General features: G+C 43.4%; 1 protein-coding gene across 3 annotated transcripts in view; it reads right to left on the minus strand.

Annotated features, from left to right (window-relative positions):
* Positions 1-819: 819 nt before the first annotated feature.
* Positions 820-13755, minus strand: part of Chst10 (carbohydrate sulfotransferase 10) — a 31500-nt gene continuing 18564 nt past the window's right edge. For all 3 annotated transcript variants that reach the window (XM_090336514.1, XM_090336512.1, XM_090336513.1), the window contains 3 exons: positions 10491-10725; positions 7106-7211; positions 820-5125 (listed from right to left, as the gene is read on the minus strand). In XM_090336514.1, the coding sequence (XP_090192640.1) occupies positions 4588-5125; positions 7106-7211; positions 10491-10725 (879 nt within the window). In that variant the 3' untranslated portion in view covers positions 820-4587. The remainder of the gene's footprint in view (positions 5126-7105; positions 7212-10490; positions 10726-13755) is intronic.

The following is a 13755-nucleotide window of genomic DNA, read 5'->3' on the forward strand; positions in this document are numbered from 1 at the left end:
TCAGTCTAAATATGGATTACAAATTTCTTGTCCTGTCTAGTAATTCTTCTTTGGGTATGTTTAAAAATGTGATTCTGATGAGTATATGCATTTTTAAATAAGGCATATAGTATTGTTCTGCTATTGGACTGTTGTTTGAGCTTATTTTGTTTAGGCTTCCATTTAAGCTTCCTTGTAGAGAATCTAGAGTTGATTTGATGTTAAGGACAGTGTGATCCTTTCTGTGGTACTATGATCTCTATCCAATGTCCTGAGGAGGGATGTTGGACTCCATTTTGGCTTACAGTGATCTTGCAATGTTTCACAGAGGGTGTGAGAGCTGAGAATCATTCAACACGTAACTCTGGTCTTCTTTTTCTTATCTCATGGAGGTTCCTCCCATTCATATACATTATATAATTCTAGGAAGTCATAAGGAGATAGCCAGGAAATTTTTTGTGGTTTTCCCCCCTTTTTTTCTGTATCTCTCTCCTCTTATAATTTCCAGTTGGTCTGTACTCTCTAGTCTCTGAGTATGAACTCAGAATTCTAGTCTCTGCAAGAAATCTCCTTATTCATGGTCCAGAATGAGTATCCTGAGAGAAACTTGAAGTGGAAAGCAAAATTTGTGAAGTACTAGGGAGATAGGCATGCAAAATTTTTCGGGTACATGTAATAAAGGCACATATATTATCTTATGTATTCCTATAAACATTGCATTAACTACTAAAGTAAAAACAATTCATTATATGAGAATAGGTTTAAATAAATGTAATGATTGATACCAGAAGTAAATACATGAAAGAAAACTAGTAACGAAAACAAGCTTATTCCCTGAAACATTCTAGAAGAAAATTGTTATTTTTTGGTTTTAATCAGGATCTTTACTCCACAAATACCATTTAAAACATTTCCAGAATGGGCACTAGTGGCTCATGCCTGTACTCTTAGCTACTCCTAAGGCTTAGATCATGAGACTTTTATCTCCAATTAACCACCAAAAAGCCAGAAGTAAAGGTGTAGCTCAAATGGTAGAGCACTAGCTTTGAGAGAAAAAGCTAAAAAACCATGCCCAGGCCCTGAGTTCAAGCACTAGAGCCCTGAAGCAGAGCAAGAGACAACCCACAATATGATGGCAAGAAGATTGGTTTGGAAATCAACAAGTATAGACTGCTACGTGACTGGAAGCAACAATGCCCTTCCCAATCCACAGTCCTTTTCAGGATCAAAGACTTTATGCGTGTGGAAGTGCCATGGGGGTGGGGGGGGGTGAAGAAACGAATAAATGGCCAGATAGAGAAAGTATCCTTATTAGGATGACCAAAATTTTATCATGCTTAAAAGGCATCCCTAAGAGTACATTCCCAATTGCGACAGGAGAGTCAGATCTCACATCATGAATATAATAGAGCTAAGCAGGAGTCACCTCATACACTTTGTCTGGGCAGAGCTGTAGGTGAGCTCCTGGACCATACCTTGAGCTAATCTGCAGTAACAGTAGATCAAGTCTACAATTCTATGCAGGACCGAAGCCCCAATACGTTTGTCTTCAAGAACCACTTATTTAGTTTTCTGTATTTTCATATTTGATTTTTTTTTTTTTGCCAGTCCTGGGGCTTGAACTCTGGACCTAGGCACTGTCCCTGAGCCTCTTTGTGCTCAAGGCTAGTGCTCTATTACTTGAGCTACAGCACCATTTCTGGCTTTATCTGAGTAGTTGATGGGAGATAAAAGTCTCACAGATGTTTTCTGCCTGGGTTGGCTTTGAACACTGATGCTCAGATCTCAGCCTCTTGAGTAGCTACGATTACAGGTGTGAGCCAAAGGCCATCTGGCTATTTGATCCTTTTTAAGTAAGCTCAGTGAAAGATGCTATTTACAGGAATGCCAGAATTGATATTCCACAGTAAGCTATGATGTGGGTAGGTTAGGTGTACTAAGTGCATTTCAATGTTATGTTTTCAACTTATCACTAAGTAATGATAGCAAGTTGAGGTTTATCTATGGCAAAATGTGATGAGAGAAAAATGACTTAAAGCTTGAATTATTAAACAAAAAGCAACCAGAACCTAATGATTTTGGTATGCCAAGTGTGCTGACTCGTACCTATTAATTCCAGGTGAGAGGATCAAGAGTATGAGTCCAGCCTAGGCTATGTAGTAAGTTCCAACCAAGTCTGGACCACTGGTTGAAGACCCTTTCTTAAACTTTCCCTCCCTGCAAAGAAAATAAGATTTAGAAAGTTCTCAGCGTGTTGGTATTATTTAAAAAAACAAAAACACAGAGGCAAATGCAGAGAAAATAGCAAGTGTATCTCTATCAGAGGGCACCTGATACAGGGGTTGATGTGGGTTCCAACAGAAGCCAGGATGACTTCAGCAGAAAGTGTGAGCTACCATGAAAAACAGAAAATTAGATGGATGGCAGATTGAACATATACTCACTATGTTAAGCAGGACCCTGAGGACAGCCTGGAGATCAGAGGCGCTCTTTCTTGCAGACTTAGAGGGCCCCTGCCAAGGGACAGGCTGATTCCTCCTGTTTCAGAGGACAAGTCCTGAAAACCACATAAGCAGCCTCTAAAGCAGACCAAGTACCAAGCTAAAGGGGCAGGGCCCCCAATGGGTCTGCTGCCCCAGTGGGATTAGAAAACCCAACCCAAAGAATAGACTGCCAGAAAAGACAAGGCCAGGTTTGTGGCAGAAAAGCTCCTTTGGGGCAGAAGTGTGGGGAGAAAATCAAGCACGCTGGAACAGTGAGGTAATGACTAGGAGACAGAGTATTGCCTCCTGTAAGGCTGAGGGGAAGGAAGGTGATTCTGAATGTATCAAAAGGGACTTCCGGGGCCTAGGTGGGAGGATGAGGGAAGGCTACTGCAGGTGTAGGTGGCTTGTCCCAGGTATACTCTGCCATATTCGAGATATTTTGGTAACAGTATCTCTGTTGTGTTTGGCAAACTACGTTAGGAAAATCATCCAAGTGCCAATGGGGAGGGAAAACAATACCAATCCAGATAGGCAATCTTTTGTTTCTGAGAGAAAATGCCATTTTAATTAGGGCTAACCTTAAGGCCTTACATTCATATACATTATGCACTGTTACTTTTCAAAGAGGAAAGAGGCAATCAATCAGCTCATTAGGTCTGAAGTGATTTTTTTTAAACAAGGCTTTGCTAGAACTCTGTATAGAAAAATAACTCGTGTTACATCCTTGGTGTGTCAGTGGAAAAGGGAGAGGTGAGCCTCACTTCTGTCACTGGTTCTGTTGCAGGGATTGCACCAAGGCCCCAGAGCATTTCCTCTAGGACTATAACATATGTTAAGTTTGGCACATACTGTAAATTTCTTATCTTTCATATTTATAAATTCAGGGAACTTTTGGGAGGGAATAGGAAGGTTGAGGCTGCTTAAAAAAAAAAAAAAAGCTGGCTCACTCATAGCAATGACATTGCAGATGTGAGCTCCAGGGACTCACTTGGGGAAACAACTGGTTACCTCTCCCCAGCCCTTGTAGCTAGAGGGCATCTGAAATGATCACTGTGGCTTGATTCTCACTGGGGCAGGCCTCATTGCCTGGAAGACTTGTTCCTGGAGGCTGCCTCAGCCTAAGATTTTATTGCTGGTGAACTGGTTATCCAACTTCTAGCCATTCAGTCTAGAATGGTGGCATATCAGAAACGGGCTTGCTGAGATGAAACACGTGGACATGTATAAGCAGCACTGAGTTCTGAATGCTGGCATGCTGCCCTGGCTAGTCTGAGTGCAGTTTCCTCCTGGTTGGTCCATCTGTCTGGTCTCTCTTCTGAGGACAATGCAGGCTGGTGAGGGAGCAGGTGGAGAACCACCCGGATTGAACAGTCAAAGACAAGAGACAAATGGGTCAGAATGGAGGCACCCAAATCTGCTAGTACTTCCTCTATCATGCGATGTTAAAGCACAGCATAACCTTCTCAGTTAGAATTTACACTCCCCTTACTTTCTAATCCTCTGTGTCCTATGCTCCACTGATATAGGCATGTGGTGGGAATATTCTGGAAAACAGGCTAGAATTGCCCAGAGATGGGTTCTCAAATGATGAATCACTGGAACCATTCTGTGGTCATCAGCAAATGCCATGAGAACTCAATGATCAAAGAAATCTGATTTGCCTCCATGGTTACAGTAGTGACAATTTATAAAAGGAAGAGTCCTTTTTCTCACTCAGATCCTGCAAGGGCTTTGATGACTTTGGCAGTCCCTCAACTTTTCTATCCCTTTTCGAAGTACTGCCAGGTACCGTTCCTGCCATCACCTGGCATAGGTGACCTCCTCAACCAGCCAGCAGGGAAAGCCTCAGTGCTAATGACTACCACAGCAGAGGGAAGCAGCCCTAAGGCTATGACATGCTTCCCAAATCTAGCTGACCATGAGGAAAAGGCCAGTGGCATCCAGATGACATGGGCATAACATCCAAGCTAAGCATCAGGGTCCAGCACCTTCTGCTCACTGGACCATGGGAGACCTTGGAGGGGCTTAAGGAGGGGTGTGACAGAGCAAGTGTCATTTCTATTCTCAGATCTCCACCTGGTTAGCCCCTGGACTAACAAACTAGATTCATAGGTCCTATATATTAATTTAACAAAAAATCTGGTTTCTGATACCCAAACAGCTTAAAGTCCCCTTCAAAACGTGCATATAGGCGTCGGATATCTCGTTTGCTGATGCCCAGGAAGTAGTGTTCCACCTTGGTTTTGTTATACACGGTAATGCCTGGAGGGATAGTTGGATAAGACACCAGGTGGTCTATGCCAGCTTCCCTCAGGATATACGGGGCGTCTTCCTCCAAAGTCTCATGATGTCCAACCACACTGTACTTTATCTCACAGGGTGCGCAGAGCTCTACATACGTCACCCAGTGGATGATGTGCTCCCCAAACTGAAGGTCTAGCCACCTGTGGTTTGGATCACCGAGGTAGCGCACAAAATCTTCAAACTGGATGCCCTTGGTCTCTGTCCGGTTCCTCCTGTATTTCCTGATGATTCCAGGAGCGATATCATGTCTGTACCATGGTTCAAAGCGGGGATTGTGAACAAACTTGTCCTTAAACGCAGAAATCAGTCTTTCAAAAGGATCTCTAACGATAAAAAACTTGAAGTATGTTTTCAGCCTAAGGGAGGAAAATAGAACAAAGAGAAGTTAACTTGATCCCCATGGAAGAGGATTCTCTGAAGGTCTGAGAGGAAGGAATGCTTCAGGAGGACCCTGATGTGGGGATCCCACACGGCTTCCTTAATCCACTTCAAGACCCTGTGCCCCGATTCTTTTTTTTTTTTTTTGCCAGTCCTGGGGCTTGAACTCAGGGTCTGAGCACTGTCCTTGGGCTTTCTCAAAGCTAGAGCTCTACCACTTGAGCCACAGCACTTCTGGCTTTTTCTGTATATATGGTGCCAAGGAATCAAACCCAGATCATCATGCATGCTAGGCAAGCATTCTACCACTAGGCCAAACTCCTGGCCCCCTGTGCTCTGATTCTGTTATTAACATCTTTATGGGTAAGGAAACAGAGGCTAGGAGAAATCAACTGTCAAGGATACAGGCATCCTAGGGGTTGTGTTTTGCTTTATTTGAATTAATTCAAGACATCAAGAACTTCTAGAAATTTTATTTCTGGTCATAAAACCATTGGCATCAAGATGAACTGACTTTAGAGAAAACTACTTTAAGGTTATAATTTCAAAATTCCAATAGAAACTTCTCAAGGAGAGGGAAAATAGAGCAAAATAGGGAGAGAAAATAGAATGTGAATTGTACACTTCAGAGGGCCTGTGTGAGTGGCTAGGAGTGGCTCTAACAGAGCAAGGGCACTAGCATGAAGGGCCTACAGCAGTGATGATGACAACAGAATGACAATGATGACAATGCTGCATTTATGCCATGCTCATACATGTCCCAATCTGTTCTCCATGGTCTGCTTGTCTTTTGTACGTATGCCAGTACTGGGGCTTGAACTCAGGGCCTCAAGCTCTTAACTGGCTTTTTTGCACAAGACTGGTGCTCTGCCACTTGAGCCACAACTCTACTTCTGGCTTTTTGTTAGTTAATTGGAGACAAGTATTTTCTGCAGGGGCTGGCTTAGCATCTTGATCCTCAGTCCTTAGCTTCTGGAGTAGCTAGAATATCTACCAGTTGTGACTCACAGGCTCATAAAAGCCCTGGGCAGAGTGAAGCAGGCTTCCCAGTAGGAGTCTTCTCAGCAGTGGTTTATACAGCTGGGAAGACTGAAAGTGAGGCCCAGCTGGTAACCTGCTTGGGGGGCTACACACATTCATTCCTCAACACCTGGTGCGGTGGGGCCACTTCACAGCCAAGATTCCAACTACTTTCCCATTCATTGCTCTATTTGGGGAGGATTGTATCCTGACCTGCTTGCAATGGATCCAGCCCACACCACACCTGGAGAAGTAGCCACATGCTTTAGAGAAAAAAGTCAGACACATTGGTGGGGTACTCTACAACCCACACTTCTCTTTTATGAAGAAATACCTTACTCGGTAAGGGAATTCACAAAAACCTAGTAAAACCAAAGCACAATGAAATCTATTAATTTCTATTAAGGTTACATTGAGCCAGTGGCTTGGTGCCAGTGGCTCACATCTGTAATTCTAGCTACTCAAGAGGCTGAGATTGGAAGATCAAGGTCTGAAGCTAATCTGGGCAGAACAGTCTATGAGACTTATCTCCAAATAACCACCCAAAAGGTGAAAGTGGAGGTATGAATGAAGTGGTAGAATGCCAACCCTGAGTAAAGAAGGTAAAGGAGAGCCCCAAGTTTAATCCTTGAGACTGGGGAGAGAAGGGAAAGATTATATCAAGTTAGTGGGTTGTAGGACAGTAAGGCTAAAGTCTTCAAATTCTCATGAGTACAGGAGAGCTTCAAAGCACTGAATACTGAGCACACACACATACACACCTGAGGCTCCTCAACAGCACAAACCAGTAGCCCCTGTGGTCCTCAGAGTGATTTGGAACACACAAAGTACAAACAGAGGCTGGGGTTTTGCCAAACTTCCTTTGGAGGTTTTTTTTTGTTTTTTTTTTTTTTTTTGCTTTTTTAATCACTTCTCCCTTTTGAAAAACCTGCTCTTACCGCTTCTGAATTCCTGCTTTGCTGTACGAAGACAGGCGAGGAAGGCCATTCTTCTCATGGTCATGAACCACATTTTCAGGGATCTCCTCGATGGAAGGAAATGCTCCTTAGAAGGAAAGAAGAGTTATGTTGGCTGCTTCCAAGGGACCCTTATAGAAAAGTGCTCATCTGACTCTTCTTGGGTGCCACATTCCCCATGACACATATGACACCTCCAAAGTTCAAGGGTATGCATTTAAATTGGCAGGGTGAGAAAGTTAAGTAAAAATCTTGCCAAGGGGTGCGGGGAAGGACAGTGCAAATTATGACAGTTCATGCTCCTGGTAATACATATGTTGGACTAAGTCTTCCTTTAAAGAACTCAGGGCCTCATAAAACTGTAACTTCCCAGCACATCATCTTCATAGTAATAATAAAAAATAGAAATTAGCCAGGCACCAGTGGCTCACATCTGTAATCCTAGCTACTCAGGAGGCTGAGATCTGAGGATCATAGTTCAAAGGCAGCTTAGGCAGGAAAGACCACAAGACACGAATCTCCATAAACAACCAGAAAAAACAGGAATGCGCTATGGCTCAAAATGGTAGAGTGCTAGCCCTGAACTGAAAAGCTCAGGGACAGCACCTAGGCCCTGAGTTCAAGCCCCACTACCAACCAAAAATAAATAATAAAAATTGAAAAACAAAAGGAATTCAGGACAAGCAAACTGAATTCCTAGCACCAACAATACTTATTCTACTGATAGAGGGGCAGTGGCACCTCCAAAGGCCTCCTCTCCACTGCCAGTTTGTGCTCTTGTGGCATGACACTCTGTGCCTCCAGTGGTTGTTCTCCAGCAGCCTCATGGCAGGCCACACTGAATACTAAAAAACTTGGCTGAAGTTATGAGAGCTGTGATCCATTCATTTTTGAACCATTAACCTACAGTTAATGAGATGAACATCAAGAAACTGAAAGCTATGTTGTGGGTAGAAAGGGATGAGGCCCGAGAGGGGTGACATGGATTGAGATGCACTGTACTCACAAACTGACAGGATGAGTGGAAACTCTTCTGTACAACTGAAGGTTACAGTTTACGTATATATATATATATATATATATATATATATATATATATATATATATTTCTTTTTTTTTAAAGAAAGCAAAAGGAGCTGAAGGAGAAGAGTTGTGCCTGAGGATAGGGCAGGACAGTGTCAACAGTGGAACTAGGTGCTTCAGAGCCTGGAGGAGGGAGTGCCCTGCCTAGGCCTGGAGACTGGGCAAGGTCTCCTTTCCCAATGTAGGACAAATGGAACTAAAGTGGTCATGGGGCTGAGAAGGGCTCAGCCTCCCCTCTGGCAAAATTCTCTATCCAACTCTATGCCGACTCTGAGTCCTGGCTATCTAGGAGGTGGCTTCAGCCCTGACTGCTGACATTCACTCTTCTTCCAGATATATAAGGTGAGTTCAGAACTCAGTGCTGCATCCTGGGTCATGGCTGCAGAATAGCTAACATGAGCCTGGGCTTCAAGAGGATCACAGAATAAATCAGAAGCAGGCCAGTGGATCTGCATTTGTACCTGTCCCTGCCTCTGTCCAAGTGCACTGAGGGATGGCAGAACAGCTACTGGGACTGCCCCTGTTTTATTATAACATCTGGTAAATCCATTTCTGGATTTTTGCTTTAGTTTTTATTTTGTAAGAAATGCAAATGAAATGATTATATAAACTCAGGTTATTTTACAAATACACAGGCTGAGATTACTGACTTGAATCTACAGATGAAACAATGATCTGGAGAGTAACAAATGCTCTCTCAAAACTAAAGTCTAGCTGGGTGTCAGTGGCTCACACCTGTAATCCTGGCTACTCAGGAGGCTGAGATTTGAGGATCATGGTTTGAAGCTGGCCCATGCAGAAAAATATGAGATTCTAATCTCCAATTAACCACAAAAAGCCACAAGTGGAATTGTGGCTCCAGTGGTACTGCACTAGCCTTGAGTAAAAAAGTGCAGAAACAGGGGTCAGGAGTATGGCCTAGTGGTAGAGTGCCTGCTTAGCATGCATGAAGCCCTGGGTTGGATTCCTTGCTACCACATACACAGAAAAAGCCAGAAGTGTTACTGTGGCTCAAGTGGTAGAGTGCTAGTCTTGAGAAAGCCTAAGGACAGTGCCCAGGCCCTAAGTTCAAGCCCCAGGACTGGCAAAAAAAACCCCAAAAAACAAAGTTCAGGAACAGTGCTCCACACCAGGACATGCGCATGCACATGCACATGCACAGACTTATACTCTAATTATGGTCTCATCAAAATTGGGACTGTGGCAGGTGCTAAAGCCAGGATGGTCCCTTCCTTCTTTCCTGCCTGCCTGCCTTCCCATCTTTCTTTCTTTCTTTCCTTCTTTCTTTCTTTTTTAATTTGTAACTAATATGAGAACTAAAAAACTTCACGCCTAGTAATAAGGTTAACAAGAGGTATTTTTGATATTGGCATACACTGCAGCCTATTCCTATTTTACTTGTCCTTGGGAGTGTATACTTCTTTAAATTACAATGCTTCACATTGCCTTGGTTGCTCAACACTCTAACATACTGTCATATTACTCCAGAAGCACACAATTATCTTCAATAAGTTCAGACTAATTGGAATTTAAACAAACCTGGTGTCTAAAAGCAACAGCAAGTAATCAAAAACTGCAGTGAATAAATGCAATGCCACATGTGCCAGCAGCACTACCAAGGCCTCTATCACTTTCCTGCAATCTCATCTGTTCCCCAGTAAACATCAGATTTCCCCAAACAACAGATGCTTAGCAGAAAATAAAGAGCAATTACTTTCTACCTAACTGATATGGACTACGTGGTTGGCAGGTGAAGAGGCCTATGGCCCATGAGGTGGGGCTGTCCTTCTAGGCTCCAGAGTGCAGGCACCTTTCCCTACAGAGGGCATACTGTGAGGGCAGCCTTGTGCAGCTTCTGGAGTCAGGAGCCTTGACACATCTGAACAATGCATGGACCTACTGGGACCACAATGAATCAGAAAATGGATCCAAAAAGGGCATACACGCTTCAGGAGGGAGGGATTGCACTAGTTAAAACTAGGGGATCCTGATTTTGTCTATGTACCTTTGGCAATAATCAGTACCTAAATTAACCCCACCAAGGGCTGACAGTGGAGCTCAGTGGAACAGATTCTGCTTAGCATATGCAAGGTCTTAGGTTCAGGATCAAAAAGTAATGGAAGTAAAATAAAAATTACCCTCAACCCAGCTTTTAGAGGAGAGTAATAGGAAAACAATAGAGAACCTTCTAGGAGATTGCCAGTCTTTTCAGGAGAAATGATTCCCTCCCTTGCCCAGGCAAACTCTCCATATCACAGATAGATATTTGCCATGCGCCACACACCATTTAGGACGATCAGTACTTTCTTCCACTGGGTGTTGCCAACTTTGGGAGTCTGGCAAAAAAGAATCTTGTGCTTGTCACAGACAAATATCCGATCCAGGACAAACTTGGACACTGCAGTATGCGAGAGGTTCTTCAGGGCCTCGTCCCTGCACACATTTCTCATGAGCTCTAGACGTTCCTGATAGACCAGGGGTTGATCAAGACGGCTCTCTGGAAGCATTCTCCCAGTTGTCTGCAACAGGGACAAAACAGGCAGGAGGGGTCACAGGAAGAAACAGGATGGATCTGACCAGATCTCCTCTTTCTACAGTGACAACCACTACTTTCAGCCTCCTTCCCAGGCCTTTCTCAGGGCCCATTCACTGCCTTGAGTTCTGGAGATGGACTGGCACATGTGGCCAAGAAAAAGAACTGCCTATATGGTTCCCATGACTTCCTTCTTAGAAGAATATTGATTTGAAATCTAACAAAGGTGAGAATACTCAAGTTCCAAATGTGGCCTACAACCTCTGTGGCTGTTCCAGAACAAAGAATCGCCACAATTCAGGAGGCTTGGGCTGAAGCTCAGTTCCAGTCTCCAGTGCAATATGGGTGGCAAGACCATTTGTTCCACAGCTCCTGCTGAATCTGAGGCCAGACGCAGGCTATTGTAGACATATGGGGAAGCCTTGGCTATACACATGTATACATGTGATACACACAGAAGTCGTTCTATGAGCTTGTGTCTGGTAACTTAAAATGCCTCATTGACCATGTTATGGTAGTGTGTTTGCCTAGTCTTCCAAGAAGCATGTTAAAATCACATGGCTAGTTCTCCTACCTGAGCGGTGGCTATTTGCCAATATTGTGAAATGCTTCTGCAGCTCCCTCTTCTTCTTTTCTTTAAAGCACCCAAATTCAAAACACGTTCCTTCTTATTTAATGGACCCAGATACCTTAGATGCACACATTTGTTAGGCACTCCTCTCACAGGGTGATTTGTAACAGCCCATCCTTCTTGGGCAGGGGCCTTGTGGAACATACTATTGCATGTCCTGGGATGACTAAGAGTCCACCCACCACTGCCTCTCCACTCTCCCTTCCTGGATCTTCCATGGCTAGACACCCCCCTTCCCAATATATACATAGACACACACACTCAGAATGTTTGTCCAAGGCATTTCTGTCTTCTGTGTGAGGTTGGCTGCATTTTCTCAATTCCCAGTAGAGAAAATAATATCCTGGGGCTTTCTAACAGCCTATTCCTGAAATGAAAACATCTGGGAAGGGTGAGCATGTCCTCCACAGAGGTGCTCTGCTCTTTACTACGTCAGCACCAGCACTACCTGCCACCTGTATTCACCACAGCACCCTGGGACTACACCCAGCAGCTCCCCTTTTTATAGCAGAAGGGGGATTCATTTTATTCTGCCAAGGAACTCCCTCATACTTTCTATCTCTTGCTTATCTAACTTGAGAGCCTTTTTCTTCTCACTTTATTTTAAATTTTTCAAACCTAAACTAGATCATGGATGGCTCTCAGGAGCAGTGCACCATGGGATAGCACTTTCAAAGAAGATGTTTAGAAAACACGGAAGACTCCACTGGGGCCAGGAGTGTGGCCTAGTGGTAGAGTGCTTGCCTAACATGCATGAAGCCTTGGGTTTGATTCCTGGTACTACCCGCACAGAAAAAGCCAGAAGTGGTGTTGTGGCTCAAGTGGTAGAGAGCACTAGTCTTGAGAAAGCTCAAGGACAGTTCCTAGGCCCTGAGTTCAAGCCCTAGGACTGGCCTACAAAAAGACCCCATCATTTGCAAATCTTGCTTTTCTTCACCCTCAAGGAGAAAAGATAAAGAATAAATTTCTCACTTAATTGTGTTTGGCCAACTAGCATCGTTTTCTATTCCCTCCCCCCTTCTTGGAAAATATACAAACCACCAGATTTAACAGTATTTTCTACCATTTTCTGATCAAATACTCAGATTCATAATACACATAATAAACTTTTAAAAGATAACTTACAGAAACCAATTCCACTAACGAATCACCTTTCTCATGGGGAAATAGGCTAGATTTCATTGTCATCTAACAATTCTTGACTCCAGAGGATATTGCATGTGACAACTGCTCTTCTGATCCTTCACCTGGCAGCCTGTTGTTGGAGAATCAACGGGACAGGGCAGAGGACAAGAAACACAATGGCTCCTACAGGCCCACAGCTTGTGGTATTACCACAAGCTGCAGCACACTAGTGCAGCCCTCGTCTGAAAGCATTCTGCAAAGAGCTGATGCCACCTTTGTGTTGTGTCCACGAAACTAAGCATGTATTCATATTCAATTCATTAAAGCCCTCCTCTTCTTTTCTATAGGCTTTTTAGTTTCATGTTTCTGTAGTATATCCAAATTCCTTTCCCAGCCTAACATTCCTGGGTCATCAAGTGTTTTGTAGACTTGATCTCTATTATATTAATGTCTTATCAAAAAGAATCCCAACAACTTTCTTTTCTAATCAGGGTCACTTTCTATACTGTAAACTTCCCCTTTTCCTGGTTTAATTCCAGAATGATCTTTAGGGCTTGCTCAACCCACTTTGCTCCTTCTAGACAATGGTAAGTTCTACCTTCCAGATACAGGATAGGAGTGGGAAAGGGCTCTTTTATCGATGCAACCCTTGTCCCTGATAGGCAATGATGAGGAATTTATGTGCAAAAGGAATCTTTGGAGGACAATGCGGAGTCAGGGTATAAGTGGGCAAGAGTTGGGGCTGCCTTCAGCTCTGCACATCCAACTCCCTGTATTCAGTTCTGTCGTGTACATGGTTCAGAGGTTGAATACTAGAGATAGGAATCAAGTCTAAGTAAAAAATGGACCATAATCTGAGCTAACTTTATACTTTTTCTGGTGTATGTATGAAGGCTGATCCTGAAGCTTGAACTTGAGGCCTATACACTGTCCTTGAGCTTTTTTGTTCAACATTAGCATTCTATCACTTGAACCAGAGTTCCATGTCCAGATTCTGGTAGTTTACTAGAGATAAAGGTCTTACAGACTTTCTGGTAGGGCTGACTTCAGACTGAGATCTTCAGATCTCAGCCTCCTAAGTAGAGAGGATTCGAAGTATGAGCCACTGGTGTGCTCAGTAATATCATCTTTTAAGTAATTTTCAGAACAAAATAAAACTTCCATAGCATGGAATTTTCCACTGTGGCGTTATGTCACTGACTAAAAAAGTATCAGATTCTAGAACACTTCAGATTTTCAAATTAAGGATTCTCAACCTGG

Source organism: Megascapheus bottae, chromosome 7, assembly GCF_031878675.1.
Source record: "Megascapheus bottae isolate mThoBot1 chromosome 7, mThoBot2.hap1, whole genome shotgun sequence".
Classification (NCBI taxonomy): Eukaryota; Metazoa; Chordata; class Mammalia; order Rodentia; family Geomyidae; genus Megascapheus; species Megascapheus bottae.